Below are 21779 nucleotides of genomic sequence, written 5' to 3' on the forward strand. Positions count from 1 at the left end.
GTTATTAATAAGGTGAAACCACTGCCCAGACAGTATTAACGTGTGAAAAAGACACAATAATGCAGTAATACTGTCACAACATTCACTGCGTTATGCAGCATCCTTTGCCTTGTCTTGTCGCATAATTTAAGCAACTCTGCTGCATAATTTAATCCGCATAATTCCAATGTCCCTGTGCTTATGCTAGTAGCATTATTTTCATATGCTGGTGGGCATGAACAGCTATTAATGGCCCTTTCTTCTCATTCTGTGCCTTCATATTGCGTCCCAGAAATCCAATGTAGTCCGTTAACAACAGTCAATGCCCTCAGCAGTAGTCAAGTCAAGTCAAGAAACTTTATTCGGTTGTTCTTGTTGACAACCATAAAAGCAGTAGGCACTTACACTAAATCTCAAGCAGTTAAAGGCTACCCAGTTTAATTTATCTGATGTGTCCACGGTCAACATTTTTCACCTATTTCCTAAAGGTACAATCGACGGAAGGAGTCCCTGTAGCAACACTGGTGCTGAGTAGCTCTATTTTTAAGCACTCGCCAAACCAATAGATTTCATAAAAATGGTACACTAATCTGTTGAAATAAAAAACATATATAGATGTTACCGGCTTTCTCTGGCATAAGCGTCCCTAAAATTGGGAAGTGCTGTTCATAAAATTACGAAATACTTGCTGAACCCATCTGACTCCGCCAGACACCTATTAAAATTCCACAGCAAGATGCTACTGGAATCGATTGGAATTCCCACCAGCCATGACTCTGACGGGACATTTACCGATGTACTTACTGTTCGAATGTTTGCAATCTTGCGAAAAATGTAAATTATGAAAAATAAGTGAGCAAGAAAGTTGCCCTGCTGTGTGTTGCTGGCTGGTGATGCGGGGGTGTGAGGTGCACTGCCAAACGAGGGGGCTGAGCTGAAATCAGGGGGGAGATATTAGTCCACACAGGGGCGTAGCTGTCATTGGTGCGGCAGGTGCAGTGGCACCGGAGCCTAGACGTGGACCATCATTATCGCTATTTCACCGTTTAAATAGCGGCGAAGGTGGGGGAGGGGGGGGGGGGGGTCACCGGGCGTAAAGACCGGGTCCGGGGTCCCCGGGGGTCTGCTCGCGCCCCCTCGCGCTCAAGTCTTTAGTAAACAGCCTCTTTCTTCATCCATTTCACATTTCCTGTGCCCCAGGCGAGGAGTCACGGAGCTGCGGTGACGGGCTTTGGACAAAAAGTGTTGAAATCGTCCAAACTAATAATACACAATAATAATAAAGCCGGAGTTGGAAGTGGTGTGTTTCGTCAGCGCGGAAAAGGGTTGAGCTGTCTTGGGGGTGGGGGGAGGGGAGGCCGGGCGGGGCGGGAGGTAAGCGGGGGTTTGAGGGGGTGAGTCAGCACCTCAGTGTCAGCCTGTCAGGAGGGTATAAAGGTGCAGGGCAGACTTGGAGTTGGTACTGAGAGGCGGTCTGAGGACGGGAAGAGAAAGAAGCAAGCAGGCCACAGCACGAGCCAGCACAGAGTACAGAGCGCAGACCCACCGTCCGCACACCGCCCTCCCGCCACCATGATGCCACAGCTGGCCCTGCTGGCGCTGGGGCTCCTCGCCCTCAGCTGCCGCGCCGCCCCTCTGCAGTCCCAGACCCAGCCGCAGGTCCGGGTCGTCTTCCCTGGAGAGCTGGTCAGCGGCATCAGCGACGACGAGCTGGCAGAGGTGAGAACCGTGCCCGCGGGGTAAAGGTGGTAAGGGTGGCAAGCCGTGCACACACTGGCACAAGGGAGTCTGGCTGAAGTACTAGAGAAAGTCCAGGCACTGGTGTAGGTGCACGTGCCAATCCAGCCTTAGGGCGAATTTGGCGAATTATGTGGTACATTATTCTCCTGTGCCAGGCACTACCATATACTATGTGCCATGCAGAGGGGGGTGGAGGGGGTGGGTGTCAAAGGGTACTTAAGGGGCGCTGTATATACTTCAGTGAGAGGTTCACAGGACCTGACTGAGAAATCACGAGGCGGAGGTCAAACGTGGAGCAGGTACCACTGGGCACTGTTAGATTCTGTGTGGCATGAGGAAAGGGTATGCCATGGAGTGTTTGACATGCAGAGAGGGCATCACAGCACACTTTTGTATTTTGTGTGCCTTGAAGAGAGTTTCTTGGGAGGGGGAGGTGGGTGCACAGCTGGATGCTGCTTGCGAAGGTGAGTGCCACCACCGGGCACTGGTAGATGCTGTGTGGCACGAAGAGAAGACATGGCACGAGATGTTTGACATGCAGAGAGAGCATCACAGCACGTTTTTGTGTTGTGTGTGCCTCAGGGGGCACAGCTGATGCTGAGTGTGAAGGCAAGGGGGATTGCAGAGCACTGTTAGGTCCCGGGTGCCATGTACGGGGACTGGCACAGTGTACTACTACTGCTGTTGTGCGCCTTTAAGACCGGGTACCACAGGGCTGCCATTCACAGATAGCTGTCTCTCTTCTGCTCACCGCTCCCATAAACCTTGGTTTACTCACCTGATCCCTATAGATTGTTTTACTCCGCAGACCCTATAGCTTTCTATAGTTATCCAGCCCGGGCATCATTCTGTACTGGGACACACTATAGCATTCTGTATTCGCCAATCCTCCATTCAACCCCGTACTACCCAGACCCTATCGTTTCTGTCGTTATACTGTCCCATAGCTATCCGTACTCCCTCACCCATTATAGCTTTCTGTACCCATCCCACAGCTATCGCTTCCCTTACTCCCCAAAGAGCAAAGATTCCTGCTGATACAACGTCCCACAGCTTTCTGCCTTTTTTTTCGGCTCTGTCGGTTTCTATACTTGGCAAGACCCTATAGATTTCTGTTCTCACCAAGACCCTATGGCTTTCTGTCTTCCCCATACCCTTAGCTATCCAGCCTTATATCTTTCTATGCACCCCATCCCCTAGAGCTTTATTTCCTAATGCAAGGCCCTATTGCAAGGGGTGCAGCAGGTGCAGTGACACCGGGGTCCAGATGCACGAAGGGCCCACTCAACCCTGACCATCGCTATATTTCATAATTCAAAGATCAGACAGGGGCCCATGACACACTGCTACGTCACTGCCTGTCACTGACCGGCCGCCATCTTTCCCCAGAGTTACCTGCAGCGCTTCGGGTACATCCCCCAGAGGTCGCGCAGCAGCACCCACGTGTCGCTCAGCAAGGCCCTGCTCCAGATGCAGAAGACGCTGGGGCTGAACGAGACGGGCGAGCTGGACCAGAGCACCCTGGAGGCCATGAAGACCCCCCGCTGCGGGGTGCCCGACGTGGGCAACTTCCAGACCTTCGACGGCGACCTCAAGTGGGACCACAACGACGTCACGTACCGGTGAGTGAGACGAAGGGCCCGGCGACTCGAGGGCTCACTGAAGGCGGCAGAGGGTGGGGAGGGGGGGGGGGGGGGAGGGGGGAGGGGAATGAGGGAGTGCACGAGAGGCGGAGGGGAGCAGGGGGGGGGGGGCAAGGACTGAGTGCAAGAAGAGGGAGAGCTGGGATGCATACTTATGTTTCTTCTTTTTAAAATGTTTTCCATTGTCATGGTTTTAAGTAATCTACACAATAAACTTTGTATATTGACTGAGTGCAAGAAGAGGGAGAGAGCTGGGATGGAGAGCCCAGTGAGGGTGAACTGAAGGCAGTGGTTGGTGAGGGACAGAGCACCAGTGAGAGAGCAAGAGGAACAGGAGTGAAGGGCGAGAGATAGAGCGCGTGTGAGAGAGTATGGGGGAAGGTGAGAAACATGCGAGGGTGTAAAGTGTGACAAGAAAGAGAGCTCGGGAAGTCAGCAACAATTCCAGCTGCCTGCTGATATTTCCTTGTTCAACCCCTCGCCACATCCGTATTTATGTCCCATTTCATCCTTACCCTCTGACAACCCGTATCACGTGCGCAACACCCATTGGGCTCACGGGGCTTCAGCCCCCCCCCATCCCCCCCCCCCCCGTCGTGTGTGTCAGCCCGGGTGGCGGGGGGGGGGGGGGGGGGGGGGTTTACAAGGACAGCTTCGCCGGCTCGCAAGCATCAAATTGCAGTACATCCGAGTACTTATCAAGGCCTTTAAAAGACCATCTACTTGTAAATGAGGCTTATGCTGTGTGTTCACCCCTTCTTACAGCCACTCTGCCCGTGGTGGAAGAATTAGCCCCCCCCTAAATATTTTCCAGCCCCCCCCCCCAAAAAAAATTGGTTCTAGTTGCCCGCCTGACCTGTATTCCACAAATTTCTTCTTTCACATATACTTGTTGATTGTCTTACCTCACATTCCGTTGTTTTTCTTTACTAATCGCCTTCTTTCGTCTCTATATCTGAATACTATATTGTTCTGTTGTTTTCACATTCTCTCTTGTCGCCCCTTTTCTCGTTCTCATCTCTGACATTGTCTTGTTTTCACCCTCTTTTTAGTCATATTTTCTCTTTTCTTGTACTGTTTATTCCTTTCCCTATTTGTTCCATATTCCATTGCCTTACATTTCATGGGTTTTTCTCTAGTCTCGTTTTTCATCTCGTTCTTTTCATGCACCTCGCTACTTTCACCCTGCAGTTCTGCCCTTTCTCATATTCCCTTTTTTTTGCTATCTGTAATATTCCCTTTTTTTGCTTTCTGGAATGCTCTTTTTTTCTTTTCTATTCCTCAAATTCCATGTTTTCGTACGCTGTACCTTCCTTTGCCATGTTCTCTATTTTCTTCTCTTTTAGTCCTTGTTGTTCTGTTTTTTTCTTTTTTTAATGGTCATTAGGTTATTTTTCTCCTTTCGCCTTTTCCTGGTTGACCTCGCCTATTTTCCTTTTCAATCCCCTTTGTATTTTCATATTTTTCATATTCCCAAGTGTTTTCTCCACTCTTTTACCTTTTTCATATTCCTTAGTTGACTTTTTCCTCCTATTTTATACCACTTGGATAGTCTTGCTATTTTATCTTTTATTATTTTTCTTCTCTTCATTCATATTCCCTAGTCATTCATGCCCCCTTTCTTTATATATTTATTACTTAGTTCTTTTCCCCCCTTACTCCCTAGTGTTTTTCCTTCTTGTCCACTTTTCACCAAACCAATTTCTTCAACGTTTCCACATTCCATAGTTTCTTCTCCATTTCTCCTTTCATTTGTTGCCTAATTTCTAACTCTCTCTCCTCCATCTTTGGTCATTATGCCAGCTTCTATATGTCCTCTTTCCTTGCCTCTCAGACTGCAGTCTGGAATAAGGTGTGCCAGACCATTACTCCAGTTAGGCAGGTGCTAAATACCCAGTTGCATTCCTCTCTGGTAGTAACTCTTCTCTGTCTATTATCTGCCTCCTACAGGGTGCTGAATTACTCCCCAGACCTAGACGGTGAAGTCATCGAGGACGCCTTCCGTCGTGCCTTCAAGGTCTGGAGTGATGTGTCTCCACTCACCTTCACTCAGCTCTACAGCGGCGAAGCGGACATCATGATCCTCTTTGGGTCCGATGGTAAGCAGACCTCTTACGCTAAGTCACCGTCTCAGCACGTAACAATACTGGGGCTGCCACAACATTTGCAATAGAATACATTGCATTGATGACATCTATCACAATATTGTTGATATCAGAATCTTGTTTATTGAGAGTACTAGTTATTTTATGACTTTTTACAATGTATATGTCATTGGCCATAGATTTTATGAATGGATGCCTAGATTAATATGAATTATTGCTGTAGCTTTGACATTACTTGTGACATCAATCAGTGGTCATATTACTGAGAATTTAATAGATGATGATGTAATCAAGTACAATTCTTAGCGAGAATGTCATTAAAGGTAGTGCCGCCATAGGAAATGTGAGAACATGGATTGTGCGGCCAGCGATGGTAGTCGCAATGTAACAACGGATAACTTTTTCATAGTCAGTCACACTTTTTAAGCTTCCTTTGGTTCAATGGGGAAGATAATAAAGCACAAGACAACAATCAGACATAGACTCAGTCCTTATCAAAGAATTTCTCAAGATTGCCTCAGATGTCTTCATTAATTGGGTGTGGTGCAAACATTTTAAGCTTTAAATACTGACCTGCACAAACATCGATTCTGCAATATCAACTTGCACTATATCATCAAGGTAGGTAGATGTGAAGTTAGAAGAGTAGATTGATATAAATGAAACCTCCCCATCTGTCAAGCTTCATCAAGTATAGAATATCCCCTCGTAAGTCTGTAGAAAGTGGAAATCTGTGAAAAGATTCAGCATGCTTGCATTCAGCATTTCCCAGAGGTGCCACTGCTTCACCTCCAGTTCCTTACAGCGGCTGTGAGTTCAGTCAGAACTGTCTTTCCAAGCTGACCATTTCAAAAGGCTCTTCATCGGAGATGTTCTTCATATCTGCAAAGAAGGGTTTGATTCCCAGCCTTTCTTTCACGCACCTCCCTGGGCCTCACAACACCTTGTGAACGTGAAGCCTTCCACTTGATAAAAGGTGGCAGAATCCCCACCAAAACCTCAGGATACCACTGTAAAGGGCAAAGTGGAAGAGGTGTGGCGCAGCGGCCAGGGTGCCTGATTCTGGACCACAGGGTACACAGTTCGATCCCCGGCAGCAGGTTAGTCCAACACCATGTGACTCTGGGCAATAGCTTGCTTAATCTTCCCGACGGCCCCCAGTGCCGGGACACCTCTCCGGAGGTAGCTGTGCGCTTTACAAATGCTGGCATTTACATCTGATGACCATGCACCAGTTAATTATTCTGATTACTGCCTTACTGTCTCATTTGATGTTCGCATTTCTATTCTTCTTGTCTATAACATCAAGTTCCTAGTAGTTTTTATAATCTTTTGTGGAGCTATTAAAATCCAACTCTCATATTTTCCTTCAAATCCCCTACAATCATTTCACCCATTTCAAAAAATGAAACCTTTTGTCAAAGTCAGCAGAATACCTGATTCCATCCACACTCTTTTCAAATACTTACACACTGAAAGACCTTTCTTCCTCCCTGTGTCACTTTGACCTCACATTTTCTTTTTACAATGGTAGTAACCATTGTCAGCCCATTTGTGCATATTATGGTCATATGTGAATGCACTGTGAGTAATGTCTCCCATCGCGGCAAACAGGTTGGTTCCTGATGGGTTTCTTGCCTCCGCTGATTGAAATAAATCTTGTGCTCACTTAGACCCTTCCATGGGGCTATCCACTGTCCTCATTTTCCTTGGAATTCAACAAAGGACGTCTTGGTAACGTCAATGAAATACCATGAATTCTACATTATTTTTACTTTTGTCCTTAGGGATGCATGGTTTGAGATGTCTTCAGAGCCAGCTTTGCTGGTAACTGACCTAATGTCGTTGATTTAATAATATCAATAATAATATTTATTTTAGATTGCCAATATCAGCGAACATTCCACTGGCCATGGCTGCCACCTGGTTTCACTTCCAGTCAGAGGGTGGCATGGTGGGCCAGACCACTGATAGCCAGGATATCGTTTAGTCTAACAATTATTGCGTAGTTCGATGGATGACCAATCCGTTGATGGATCGATCCATAAACACATCGATATTAATGATGATAACTTTGCCGCCAGGACCTTCATGCAGAAAGAAGCCTTATTGACAATACTGATATAGGATATTGTACCAATGATAATTGAGAGGACATAAAGGATGATGATATTGGTGATTTCTAATTTGATTTCTATGAATGTATTAATTTATATATTTTTATAAATAGTTTATTGACCTCCGCATATCCTTTATTTTCTCCTTTGCAGACCATGGCGATCCCTATCCCTTTGACGGCAAGGACGGCCTCCTGGCCCACGCTTACCCTCCAGGCGAAGGTGTACAAGGCGATGCCCATTTTGATGATGATGAGTTCTGGACACTGGGGACAGGAGTCGGTAAGAATCAACTCAAACACACAAACTAGCATTGAGACAGAGAAGCTTGTGATTCTGCGGAAGGAGGCTATAGGCAAGATAAAGGGAAGAGAGAAGGGATAGCGGTATCAGTGCAGATAATGATGAGAAAAAGTGTACGTTTTCAGTGCCTTGGGTCTATATTAGATGTAGTCAGGTAAACACCAATATTTCAGGCACTCTGACAAGTACTTTAAAGAAAGTATTCAAGATTACAGCAAGTCGATCTCAGCATTGGCTTATAATTTTTCTCTTCCTTAATGGCACTCATTCATTCACTCACTCACTCACTCACTCACTCACTCACTCACAAGGCCAATTTGATAGGGATAAATCATGACTTCAGAAAGCGATTTCCGAGTTCCACAGGAAGCAGTGCAGGAGTATGTTTCAGTCACTTGGTAGGGTGGCAGTAGAAGCTTCACTTAAGTGAACCCGGTGGAGTGACGTATCTCTTTCCACTTTCTTCACAAAGTTGTCAAGACCAAGTTTGGAAATGCCAATGGAGCAGTCTGCAAGTTCCCGTTCAAGTTTAATGGCGAATCTTACTCCAGTTGTACCAGCGAAGGGCGTACCGATGGGCTGCTGTGGTGCTCCACCACGTCTGACTACGACAAGGACAAGCAGTATGGATTCTGTCCGAGTGAACGTGAGTAGCATCTCAAAGACCTGTCTAAAAGAAGGAGCAATAATTGCCACTTTGTCCATGCACCCTAGCACATGAGCAAGAGTCGCAAGTTGTATATGAGCCCCAGCTCCTGCCATAAAAAGACAGACTAGCCACGGAGCATATGAAAAGGCATTCCCTGCCTGCTAGCTCCATGCTAACGATAACAGTATTGTTTGAAGGATCCGTGAGAGGACATTCCGGGCCTTCTAGTATCAGGTTAGTGATAATAGTTGTGATGGAACGATCTGTGATCAGGACATGGGGAGAGGATGTGGCCTAACGGCTAGAGCGGTCCACCTCGGAGCTGGGGAACCGGGTACAAGTCTCGGCAGGGACGCTCATAATAATAATAATAATAATACAGATGCTTGTAAAGCGCGAACAGCTACCTCTGGGTGAGGTGTCCCGGCGCTAACGAGTATTTCAGCAGCGAGCGAAGAGCCAAGAAGAAATTCAAGTTTTATTGCATGAAAAGCCAAGTTTTTAGGAGCTTCCTAAAGCTAGCTTCAGTCATGGCAGATTGGATGGCAGAGGGCAAGGTGTTCCTCATCATCCTGTGATTCTGGGCAAATCATTTACTCTACCTGTGCCTTAACAAAAATGAATGTGTCCGTCTGTAACGCAACTGGTGCTCATGTAAAACGCTCTGATACCTTCGGGTCGAGTTTGCGCTATATAAAACTCACACCGAAAAAACATCCCTTGACTGCTAGCGCCAGGTTAGCAGTCACAGTAGTGGCTATGGTGAGGAGATCCCCCGCCTGCTAGCAGCAGGTTAGTGTTAACAGTAGTATTTAAAGGATCTATGATAAGACATCCCCGGCCATTTAGCATCATGATAGCGATAACAATAGTATTTTAAGGAACTGTGATCATGGCAGATCCTGCCAACTAGCACAGGTTGGCGATAACAGAACTACTTCTAGACAATGTGATGAGGACTCCTGCTGAAAGCTAGCGCCAGGTTAGCGATAACAATACTCCTTGAAGGTTCAGTGATGTGACCCCCCCACCCGTTGAGCACCAAGTCAGCATCAAAAGTAGTATTTGAGGAATCTTAATTAGGACAGTCTCTGGCCCTCATATTGGGTTGGCGAGAAAGTCCCGTCCACAAAAAGGTAAGATGAATCACTAGTCTGCCATTGGCTTTTCCCTCAGTCCTAGGACCACTGCCTACCTTTCTTCAAGCGGGCCTTGTCAGTTTGGACCCTACCCTCAGCATGACCTCTTTGACCTTCATGCAAATAGTATGGTCCAGGGGTGCACTTTGTTGCTTTTTGATGGCGTTGAGGGACGATTAAGGAAATGGGTTGTTGGGGCATATCGTAGGAGAAAAATATTGATCCCCTTTCAGAAGAAGCCCCCCATTGTGGGATTCTTAGCTAGCTCACATGGTAAGGCATGTGCACAGGTGTCCACTTCTACCAGACCCCAAAACTTAACAACTATTTCCAGCAGTCCAAGTCAGAGATAGTGTTGTTTCTTCTGAATTTCTCATCATGCTCATGTCAATCCAGTGTTGTTTTTTTTTTATTTTGATCAATTCTGCTCTCAAAAGGTGACAATACTTGTTTCTTTCATTCCTGTTAGTTCTCTACACTTATGGCGGCAACAGCGACGGCGACAAGTGTGTCTTCCCCTTCGTTTTCGATGGTGACTCCTACGATGCTTGTACAAAGGAGGGTCGCACTGATGGCTACCGCTGGTGCGCCACCACCGACAACTTCGACAAGGACAAGAAATACGGATTCTGCCCCAACAGAGGTAATGGGGATTACCCCACTGGGGTCCCTCTTTAATCATCACAGCTTGGGTTGGTTCTGTGTGGAGGCCCCTGCAAGCAGAGCACAGTATGAGGTACTCACTATTTAAGATTGGTATGACAGGGATTGAGGCACAGGGAGTTAATGCTTGCCCAATAGCACTTGTGCTGTCAACAATGGCCTGCATCAAGATTCTAGAAGCTTCTGTGACATTGGCACATGTTATTTTCGTTTGCACTGAAGAACTTTCATAGAAGTACAGCTGCACCTTTCTCAGTAACAAATGTTTGAGATTTAGACTGCAAAGCAGTAACTCCTGAGGACATGTTACCTAATGATTCCTAATTATGTAGAGAAATATAAAGTAAATTAACACATGCTGACTACTTTGCGTTCTGAGTGTTCCCTGTAGCACCAAGTATACTTGGCGAGTGAGTGACTCGTCATCAAATCCCAAGGGCATTGTTTTTTGGTGTTTTTTTGTATTTTTATCACAACTGAGCAGGAGATCGCATACATGTTAATGAAAGAATGCAAGACGGATCAAACATTTCAATGATTTATAAATAGTAAACAATAAAAGTAGGTGAGAGATAAAAGTTACAAAATCAGAAAAAAATGAATGATTACATTTCACAAATCGTGAAAATAGATTCATGATATATCATGCAACCCCTGGGTGTTTTTACAATGCAAACCTTTCCCAAATTTGGAACTTACGAAAACTCTTACGAGTCGTTTCTCTATGATGTTAGGTTGAAGATACTTCAGTGACCTATATATTTTAAACAGAACGCGGTATTCCACAACATCGTTATCTTTCCTGAAATTGTATTTTTTTTTATAAAATAGAAGCGTGTGTAAAAAAAAACGCTGCACAGAGCGGGTACGTGCACTGCTGTCCCGCTACTGCAATCAGAGACAGTCCGAGAGTTGCATTAAACCTCAACTTGTTTGGCGAGTGCGCAGAACATCCTGTTCTTCTGGGCCGCCAACGGCTGAAGCTCAGCCTCTACTGCCCCCTGCTGGTATCCGGCGCTTCGGACAAGAACGTGATGACAGAAAGCTTGAATGAATCAGGACCGCTGCTACTGCGCTGGGTAGCTCTCCGTCGGCCCATTGTTATTTTTTTCTGATCGCGTGATTGGATAAAGGCACCAAACATATATAAATACGGCCCCACAGTCCAGCCATAAATGACGCGGGGAGTCGCATAGGAACAGAAGCAAACTCAGACCAATTTCATCCCCATGGGCCTCACTGGCGGGTGCGGCTTGAATTTTAATTCCACAGTGAGCACAAGGCCTCTTCTGTTCCTATCCGTATTACTTCTTGGAGCGAATAACTTAAAACTGAAAACACGTGGAGGGTGAAATGAATGAATCATGATGACCACCGGCATTGGCTTAGCTAGCATTCCATTCCATCGTTTTTTGCTCATTGTGCCGTTACAGACAGTATAGGCACTCATGCTTGTCCGAATTTACATTCAGCGTGCTGGTGCATGAAATCCTAATTTGTTTTAACAGTTTGAGGGAGCGGCCGCAGGGATATATGATTTTTTTCTTCTCCTTTGGGTGCCAGTAGTGGAAGCACGCCCTCTGCTGCCTCCTGCTGGTACTAGTAGGAGCAGCTCCTTAGCAGCTATGAAGATGCAAGGCCACTCCAGGCGTGTAGTTGGACGGCCAAGGGAATCACCCTTGAACTGTTTTCAGATTTGAGACATTCTACAGGGTACCCATAAGGGAAGGATTGCCTACAACATTACGAATAAGCTGAGAAATAGGAGTATTCTCAATCACAAATAGTAGGCATCTAAAGGAGGAGAGGATGTGGCCTAACTGCCAGAGCTGCCGACTTTGGATCTGAGTCTGAGAACCAGGTTCGATTCTCGGCGGTGGCTCAACATTCTGTGATTCTGGGCAAATCACTTTATCCACCCGTGCCTATCAAAAAACGAACGTGTCCTTGTGTAACGTGTCTGGTGCTCATGTAAAGAGCTCCAATACCTTCGGGTGGAGTTCGCACTATATAAAAATGCAAAAAAGTGGTCATCTGCGATTATGATTTCCGCTGCAGCAGCAGGAAGTGAACCAACCGTGTGCCACACAAATCTATAGAAGTAGCTGATATGTTCACAGAATGTTATACGGCGATTGCACAAACTATTCTAAACATGTAGTACAGGGAATTCAGATGTATAAAGTCTTAAACATATTGGAGTTTCACCCTCGGTATCCCCTCTTCCACTCATTTTACTCAACTTCTCTTTCTCTTTGTCTCCCTTACTCCCAAAGTTTCCCATCTGCTTTTTTAAATAGATATTTTCTCTTCTCTCTCGATGTGCACTCTACTCTTGTGTTTTTTTGTGCTCAGTTGTGAATAACACGTCGATTTTTCTTCGGGTTGCAGATACTGCTGTGATTGGTGGGAACTCCCAGGGAGACCCCTGTGTCTTTCCCTTCGTATTTCTGGATAAAACCTACAATTCTTGCACTAGTGACGGCCGCGGGGACCGGAAGCTCTGGTGTGCCACTACCAGCAGCTACGATAGTGACAAGAAGTGGGGCTTCTGCCAAGATCAAGGTACATGAGTCTTCGAGGCCTTCTCACTTGAACTGTGATCCCAGCTTTGCTACTACTGGACTCTGTCACATAGCTGTGCCACCTGAACCATCACAAACTTCCACATCACCCATGAACGCCCCTTTGCCATTGATCTAACCGCTGAGATACTCTGAGTCTCACCACTGTGGTCCCTGAACCTTTTCTGTCCCGTTAATTTCACTCATGGACTCTACTTTGCCCCATGGGTCCTCGCAGCCTCATCTCTGCAACTCTTGAACCTTCTCTGTCCCATCGATTCCCCCTTGTGATTTCTTTAATCTCAAAATACTCACATTCTCATCGCAGTGAACCCTGAACCTTCCTTGGCCCATTAATCCATCAGCATCAGCTATGGGCTCCTCTTTGCCATCGCTCTAGCCTTGAAGTTCTGTCCGTCTAATCTCAGGGACTCCTGAACGTCCTCCTTCGCATCAGTATCACCCATGGACTCCCTTATGCCCTCGTCCATACTCTTGGGGTATTCTCAGTACGTCTTTCTGTGCCCAGAGTCTTCTCCGTCCCATCAGTATCACTCATGGACTCCCTTACGCAATCACTTGAACTCCTGGGGTACTCAGTACATCTTTGTGTCCCTTGAACCTTCTCCTTCCCATCAGTACCATCCATGGACTCCCTTACGCCATCACTTAAACTCCTGGGGTACCCTCAGCACATCTTTGTGACCCTTGAACCTTCTCTGTCCCATCCGTATCATCCATGGACTCCCTTACGCCATCACTTAAACTCCTGGAGTACTCTCAGTACATCTTTGTGTCACCTGAGCCTTCTCTGTCCCATGGACTCCTTATGCCATCACTTGAACTCCTGGGGTACTCTCAGTACATCTTTGTGTCTCCTGAGCCTTCTCCTTCCCATTAGTACCATCCATGGACTCCCTTACGCCATCACTTAAACTTCTGGGGTACCCTCAGCACATCTTTGTGACCCTAGAACCTTCTCTGTCCCATCAATGTCACCCATGGACTCCGTTACGCCATCGCTTGAACGCCTGGGGTACTCTCAGTTTCATCTTTGTTACCTCTGAACCACCTCCATCCCATCGATATCACCCATGGACTCCCTTACACCATCTATCATACTCCTGGGGTACTCAGTACATCTTAGTGTCCCCTGAGTCTTTTCCGTCCCATCAATGTCATCCATGGACTCTTTATTCCATCACTTGAACTCCTGGGGTACTCTCAGTACATCTTTGTGTATCCTGAGCCTTCTCCTGCCCATCTGTATCATCCATGGACTCCCTTACGCCATCACTTAAACGCCTGGGGTACTCTCAGTTTCATCTTTGTGACCCTTGAACCTTCTCTGTCCCATCAATGTCACCCATGGACTCCCTTACGCCATCGCTTCAACACCTGGGTTATTCTCAGTTTCATCTTTGTGACCTCTGAACCACCTCCATCCCATCGATATCCCCCATGGACTCACTTGCACCATCACTTGAACTCCTGCAGTACTCTCCGTTTCTCTAATCTTTGTGACCCCTGAACCTTCTCCGTCCCATCAATATGCCCCATGGACTAACCTTTGTCATCGCTCTAGCTTTGAAGTACTGTCTGTGTCACCTCAGTGACCCCTGAACCTTCCTTGTCCCATCAATATGAACCATGGACTCAGATGCCTCATCATTCTTACCCCAGGAGCGCTCTCTACCTCACCTCATTAGCACCATGTCACCTTCACTCAAGACCTCCTTCGTTCCCCTGGTCTAACCCCATAGGAAGTGGCCATGTGCCTCTCATCCTCGTGCCACCCATTTTTGGGGGGCGTTGCATTTCCCACCACGTCGGCCACCTCTACCTCAGCCCAACACTTGTCCCTCTTCCTCCAGCATCTAAACCCTCTTTGCTCTTCATCTCTCTGGGAAGAGGCTACCTCCATCCTGGTGACCACAAGACACTTCTCTGACCTGGTAATGCCTGAGCCCGCCCAAAGGTTCTAACTGGTCCTCTCATTGGTGGTTTCAGGGTACAGCCTCTTCCTGGTGGCCGCTCATGAGTTCGGTCACGCCATTGGCCTGGAGCACAGCACCGTGCGGGATGCGCTTATGTACCCCATGTACAGCTACATCGAAGACTTCCAACTGCACCAGGACGACATCGAGGGGGTCCAGTACCTCTATGGTAAGTCCACCGCCTGACCTGCGTGTCACTAGTGACCAAGACAGTGGTGCAGCCACTAACCACCCAAAGGGAGGAAATACCATAGAGCGGGATGAGACAAGAAAATAGGGAGACGGGGTGATGGTGAAGGCTCTAGAAGGATTGGCGGGAGAGACATATGGAGGAAGAGAAATTACAAGCATGCCAGAGGAGAGATTCCAAGAGAACGAGATAGTAAGTGACATCATTTAAAAGAATGAAAATTGAAGGTAGTGAGGGGGGGGGTGCAGAATGAGGAGGAACGCTGCAGTCATAGGGATAGCAGCAGATGTGATGAGAAAATGAGGTGGGTTGGGGAGAGGCTGAGAAAAAGTAACGTGGAAGAAAGGATAAATCAATGATTATTCTTTTGTAGCTTCTTCTAGGCGCTAAAGTAGCCTCGGGAAGTATGGGCTAGATAGCTAGCTAGATAGATGGATGGATGAATAGATAGTTAGACAGACAGACAGACGAACAAACCAACCAATAGGCGTTAAAGTAGTAGGGAAGTATAGGATGGATAGATAGACAGACAGATAGACAGATAGATATGAATAGCGAGGGAGAGAGAGGAGCTTTGGAAGTGGAGATGTAGGAGGGAGAGAACGTTGGTGTTTGAATTAATAACCGAAGGAGTCCGACCGCGAGAGGACGTCAGTAACTTTGAATAAACCCTCCGGCTGAGCCCCCTCAGTTGCAAATTAGGAACCCACATTATTGTTTCTGACAGCGAGGGGGTGAGGGAGAGAGCCAAGGACGATGGGGGAGGACAGACCACGGGTGGGGGCGGTGGGGGCAGGAGGGAGAGACGGGGCGGCACACGTCACGTGCGCCCCTTTGGTGCACCGTCTCATTTCCACACCTTGCTCACTTGCAGCTTTCTCTGTTGAGATGTGTGTTGCCATAGCAACGCCTGAGTCACCGGCTGGGCTGAACACAGGAGTGACATTCAGTGGGGGGCGGGAGGGGGAGGCCCCGCATCTCAAACAGCGTCGCGCGCATGCCTTGGTATGCTGAACGGAATTGGCCAAGACCGTCCCCCCACCTGGCACCTGATGGAGGGGTCAAATAGACTGGAAGTGAGAGTGGGCAGGGAGAGGGACGGAGGCATGGGGTGGGGCTGGTGTGGTTAAACCTTTTGCTACCACTTCCTCCTGTCTAGGTTGTCAAACAGGCCAGAGGGCACATGTAATGGAACACAGTGTTGTGGTAGTAATCGGTGGGGGGGGGGGGGGGGGGGGGGGAGGGGGGGTAGTCGTTCAGGGACACGAAGGGGACAAGGTCACACACACCCATTATCCCTCGTATACAGACCACGCACTTAAGGGGGCTGCTAAAAAGGGGGCACAGAGTAGGGATGAACATCAACAAAGTGAAACCAGTTTGTAGTCTTTTAACTGCATAAGACCTTTACACGCCCTACCGCCCCCCATCCCGTATAAGTCCAACCATAATAAAGCCTGACTGCCCTGATACAGGGGACTCTACCCTGGTAGCCCTGGACTTCAGAGGACCTTCCAGGCAGAAATATGTTCCATTTCCCCACAGCAGGGGTGTCCAAAGTGGGTTTAGAGGGACTGGACCCCTTCAGCATTTTCAGGATATCAGCTTAAGCAAAGTTTGCATATATTAAATCGAAATACAGCTCATTTACATAGCTAGTGTAATACAGAAAATGTTGTATGGATAAGGCTCTCACGGACCTACCTGGGACAGCCTTATCCTACAGGATTATTTACCTCTCCTGAGGAACAGTGGTGGGTGGGATTCTCATGGTTAGTGCCTGGGTGCCCAGTTTGTGTGCTGTGCCTTGATTCCTCTTGAATAGGTCTTGTGCATAGTGCAGAGGCGTAGGGCCACAGAGCTGGAGTACGTTGTTGTACATGCTCACTCACGTCACCAAACTCTTTGCCGACAGCCGTAGGAGCCAGACGATTGAGATGCATATTTCTAATCTCCTCTTGTGTTTCATCTCTAGGTTCTGGCACTGGTCCTCACCCATCACCCCCCATGCCAACCACAGAGAGCCCTGATGTTAGCGACAAAACGACAACCACGGTAACCACTTCTCCCACCACCACCACCACCACCGAGTTTGTGCCTGTGGATCCCACCAACGATGCGTGCAAAGTGAAGGCTTTCGATGCTATCACAGAAATCGAGGGACAGCTCCACTTCTTCAAGGATGGGTGAGTAGGGGTGTAAGCCCCGGGAGAACCCACACAAGGGAGGGAGGGACTTAAGAGAGCGGGAGCGGAGAAGATCAGACACAAAATCTCTTGAAGATGTAAGGAGGATGAAAGTGGATGTGAAGGAATAAAGAACTTAGAGATGAAGGTGATGAATCAATGAGGATTGTAGATAAGAAGCACAGCTTCTTGTGCAGTAATCTTTTAGTGTCCTCTCCATGTAGTCTGGGAATAGCTCTCTGTCATGCAGGCTTCCTTCTGCAATACTGAAATTGATTTCATGATTTAAGGTTCTGGGAGAAGCTCCTTGGCAACAGCCTACGAGATGCTATAAGCTTCTGGCACAGCGATGTCTGTGGTTTGAGGGAAGCGGCAAGTAGAATTGCCTCGGCACGTGTCATTACCGGCTTGAATCCTGGGCTGGGTTGATCAGAGAGAAGTCATAGTCGACTGATGTGGAAGTTCCTGGTGGTGGAAGATTCCAAATTGTCTCTTGGGATTGTTTGACATAATCTCCAAGGAGAATGCTGCAGGGCAGAGGAATGGCTTGGTTAACGCTTGACTCAACCTGTACCTCTTTCCTTAGAAAATATTGGAAGGCATCAGCAGCTCGTCCAGGGGCTATAAAGGGACCCCTGAAGATATCGGACACCTGGCCTGCCCTCCCCGCCGTCATCGACTCTGCTTTCGAAGACCTGCTGACCAAGAAGATTTTCTTCTTTTCTGGTGAGACATTGAAAAGTGTATCTTTGTCGTACAGTTCTATGTCCAACCTAATTCGCTTGTGTGGCACATTTTTCACTTTATAACAGCATTCGTTCATTAATTACCTAATTTATTAATTTATGCATTCACTCACTCAAGACTCTACCATCTCTCACTTCTCGCCTGGGAGCCTGTGAGCAGAGCTGTCATTGGTTCTCGTTGCATCTGCATTTCCCTGTGACCACTTCTCACAGTGTGTGGCTCTGTTTTCAGGTCGCCGCTTCTGGGTCTACACCGGAACCACAGTTCTAGGCCCCCGTGGACTGGAGAAGCTGGGGATTGGGAAAGACGTTGAGAAGATTGTGGGATCTCTGCAGCGCGGACGCGGAAAGGTGCTGCTCTTCAACGGAGACAAGTACTGGAGGTAAGCCCAGGAGAGCACTGCCTGGGGTGGGGAGGCAGAAGGTCTCATGAGAGAGAACTAGAGTCCCATATGAATGATGCATACAGTCCAGAGAGACTTAGAGAGCCAGGTCTGAGAAGATAGAAAGTAGACTGCAAATGCACAAGCCAATTATAGCTTAGACAATTAAAAGCACTCACGCAGCTAATCCAATGGCGCTGTAAGCAGTTTGTTTAACATATGCGAACACTGCTCACATACTGAGCAGAACACATCCTGTGCAAGGGAATAACAGCGAACCATAATTGCATGCATGAGTCATATAAGACTTGAAAGGGATGCAAACTGAGTGATGGAGCGGAGAAAGCCCCCCCCACCCCCGTCGCAGGGCTAGATCTCTTCTTTTATACAGAGTTGACGCGGGGTCTCCGGCTGTCGTAATACTACAGTGAGCGTGAGAAGGCGGCGTATGCTGGACAGGACCCACCATGTGCTGCCCCTCACTTTACTTGTGGGGGTGGTTGTGGACAGAGTGTGCTATATGGTTCCACTTGATTTTATTTCCCTTATTGTATATTGAGTATGTGGGTTCAGTCTGTAGATGCGCATTGAGTTGGGGGTCTGTGGCTCAGGACCCCCCGTTTGATCTCTTAGTTTATTACAGATAGTGCATGCTTTTTTTTGTCAGGACCCAGGTTGTTGCTTCTATGGGGGTGAGGGTCTTTTGGGTAGAATCCCCTCTGAATGGCTGTTCTTCTCTCTGCAGGTTGGACGTGAAGACCCAGGTTGTGGATAAAGGCTATCCCCGGGACACCGAGGACGCTTTCGCTGGTGTGCCCATTAATGCCCACGATGTCTTCCTCTACAAAGGTGAGATATTGCATCTGTGCCTGCCCTTGCTCCCCCTCCATCACACTCGTTGCTTTTTGTAGGACTTTCACGTACACACTACCTTTCCTCTCCTCCCACAAACTCCATGTCCTTCATCGCCTCTCTCTAGCACCTATTTCTTCACTTTTTTATCTTTACTCCCTGTTTTTATGCTCTCTCCATTTATCTTCCCCCTGCATTTCCCATCTCTATTGCTTTTAATCTGTTTTTCACAACGTTTCCTGTCCCTCTGTCATACCCTCCTTCCCTCACGTGCCCTCCGAATGTCCTGGTTTTCTTCTGTCCCCCAGTTTAACCCTGTCTCACTCCTCCTTCCACGGGGCTCCTAGCATTGACCCCCAACCACCTTCCATTCCATTTCATTTCCCTTCTCTCGTTTCTACACCCCATCTACTTTCTTCCATCACCTCCTTCCTCTATCACTAATTCACACTGTGGACGTTGACTCGTCGCTTTCTTGAGCAATTTTCTGGTTTGTCTTTGCCATTTCTGCAATCTTTACCGGTGACCTTTTTATTATTCCAGATAACATCCACTTCTGCAAAGACCAGTTCTACTGGCGTATGACTCCCCGCAGACAGGTGGATCAAGTCGGCTATGTGAAGTACGACATCTTGAACTGCCCGGAGAATTAGAAGACTCTGCAGTACTGCACGGTGACCCGAAGCCAGCTCCTCGAAACCCTCATTGGTTGTTTCTTCTCGGCGTTCCAATAGGCTGAAATAATCGACGTTCTTCTCAAGAGGATCTAGTCGCCTCCATCTTACCGAGACTTTCTCCATTGATGACATTTCTGGAGCCTTACAGTGCCCTCCTACACCCAGCTGTGACGCGAGGGAAGACATACCTTGGGCTTCACGTTTGTTGAATGAAATATCCATTAGTACCCTCCAACCAAGGGTGTAGGCAGGTTACAAATATGACCTACAGTTCATGCAGTTGGCATGGTTACTGCTACTTATGCCCACCTCAAAGGACTTGGAAAGGGTACAGAAATATTACATGGGCCATGCTATTGGGATAGGCCCTCTTATTCATACCTTCCTCTTGGTACATGGGCATGGCACAGATATAGCCCATGTTTTCAACATTGGAATGGGTCCTCTATTGATGGCCTCACCCCAGGATGTGGGCGAGGCACACCTATATCCCTAGGTTCATGCCACTGGGATGGATTTTACTATTAGCTTCCGTCCGTCTTCCCGTCCCATTTCTCACACAGGAGCAGCGCGTCTGCTCCACAAAAACCTATTACCTAGCTGAGGTCAAGCACTTCCCCCAGTATGGCGCTGACTACCGAGCATGCATTAATGACCTTCCCCGGGACCTGGCCAGAGTACAGTTGTATTCCCTGGTTCTTGTCACTTGGATGGCATCAACCACAAAAGCCCTCCGACAAGACCAGAAGTAGGGCGCTGCTGTATCCCACAGTTTACACCATTGTGACAGAGCTTCCATTAGTACAACTTTTATTCTCTTAATGTAGATTAAATTGACAATGGTTTGGAAAGATTATCTATGCTGTTGCATCCCCTACAAGGTCGGTATAGGAACACAATGCTTATGATGCAAGACTGAGAACAATGGATGAGGTACCCTAAGGAGTTCATCTTTTGTGCCTGTCTATCTTGATTGTGATCCTTCTTCCATCCTGTTGCACTATGAATCTTGTGGGTACCAAAATACCCTTTGATATTCCTCTTCACCAGGTTTAGTAATCATAGTCTAGTGAAATTGTTGGCCTTATAGCTCAACTATGGGCCCTTTTCTCCACATCTCCAGTAGCCTCCATCATGGAGGGAGTGAGGGGGGTGACTATATCGCATTTCAAATATCGTGTGACAAAAATATCTCATCCAATATATCGGCTAAAGCGATATTGTGAAAATAAGTAGATGTGCAAATGTATGCCTACCTAAATAAATGCACCTTGATGATATAGTGCTAGGTCATTAAGTGGAGGCAATATCTTTGTAGGTTGATATTGATGACCTCTACATAGTAAAGTACAACCCTACATTTGTACCTCTCCCACCTATTCCTCGCCCTTCAGGTTTATACTGGAAAAGTATCTTTAAACCCAATCCCAAATATTTCTTCTATGCACAGACCGTATCTTCATGTGGACAGTATTCTTGTAGATGCATTATTTTAAAATTGTATATTTTTTATTCTTGGAGTTATAACTTATAGCTTTAGAGTCGCTTGCCTGGTGCAAGTGCCACGAGATTTGATTTCTAAATTAATCTGCCTTTTTTTGTGAGAATTCAAAGAGGGTGTTCATGAATGACTGAGCAATCTGTAATGTTAGGATGTGTGTGTTTTCAGTGCTATGACTATTTAATATATGTAAAAAGCTCACTCTCCGCTCGGGTAGTGGTAAAGTTTTTTATTCAATCAATTTCTAATAAATTAAGTTCTTTCTTTAATATATCACTGTCTGTTTCTAGAGTTTGTTGGGAAATTGTTGGTACTGCAGTGCGCGTGTTTCCGTGCATGTGTGCA

General features: G+C 47.1%; 1 protein-coding gene across 1 annotated transcript; it reads left to right on the forward strand.

Moving 5' to 3' along the window:
• Positions 1–1423: 1423 nt before the first annotated feature.
• On the forward strand, positions 1424–21707 carry MMP9 (matrix metallopeptidase 9). The gene is made up of 13 exons (XM_086932543.1): positions 1424–1698; positions 3109–3341; positions 5313–5461; positions 7738–7866; positions 8360–8533; positions 10145–10318; positions 12730–12903; positions 14913–15068; positions 17065–17275; positions 17862–18001; positions 18254–18404; positions 19150–19253; positions 19800–21707. Exons 1-13 carry the CDS (start codon positions 1552–1554, stop codon positions 19907–19909), a joined length of 2052 nt encoding a protein of 683 aa, XP_086788669.1. The 5' UTR covers positions 1424–1551; the 3' UTR covers positions 19910–21707.
• Positions 21708–21779: the final 72 nt, after the last annotated feature.

This window comes from Lissotriton vulgaris, chromosome 7 (assembly GCF_964263255.1).
Source record: "Lissotriton vulgaris chromosome 7, aLisVul1.2, whole genome shotgun sequence".
Classification (NCBI taxonomy): domain Eukaryota; kingdom Metazoa; phylum Chordata; class Amphibia; order Caudata; family Salamandridae; genus Lissotriton; species Lissotriton vulgaris.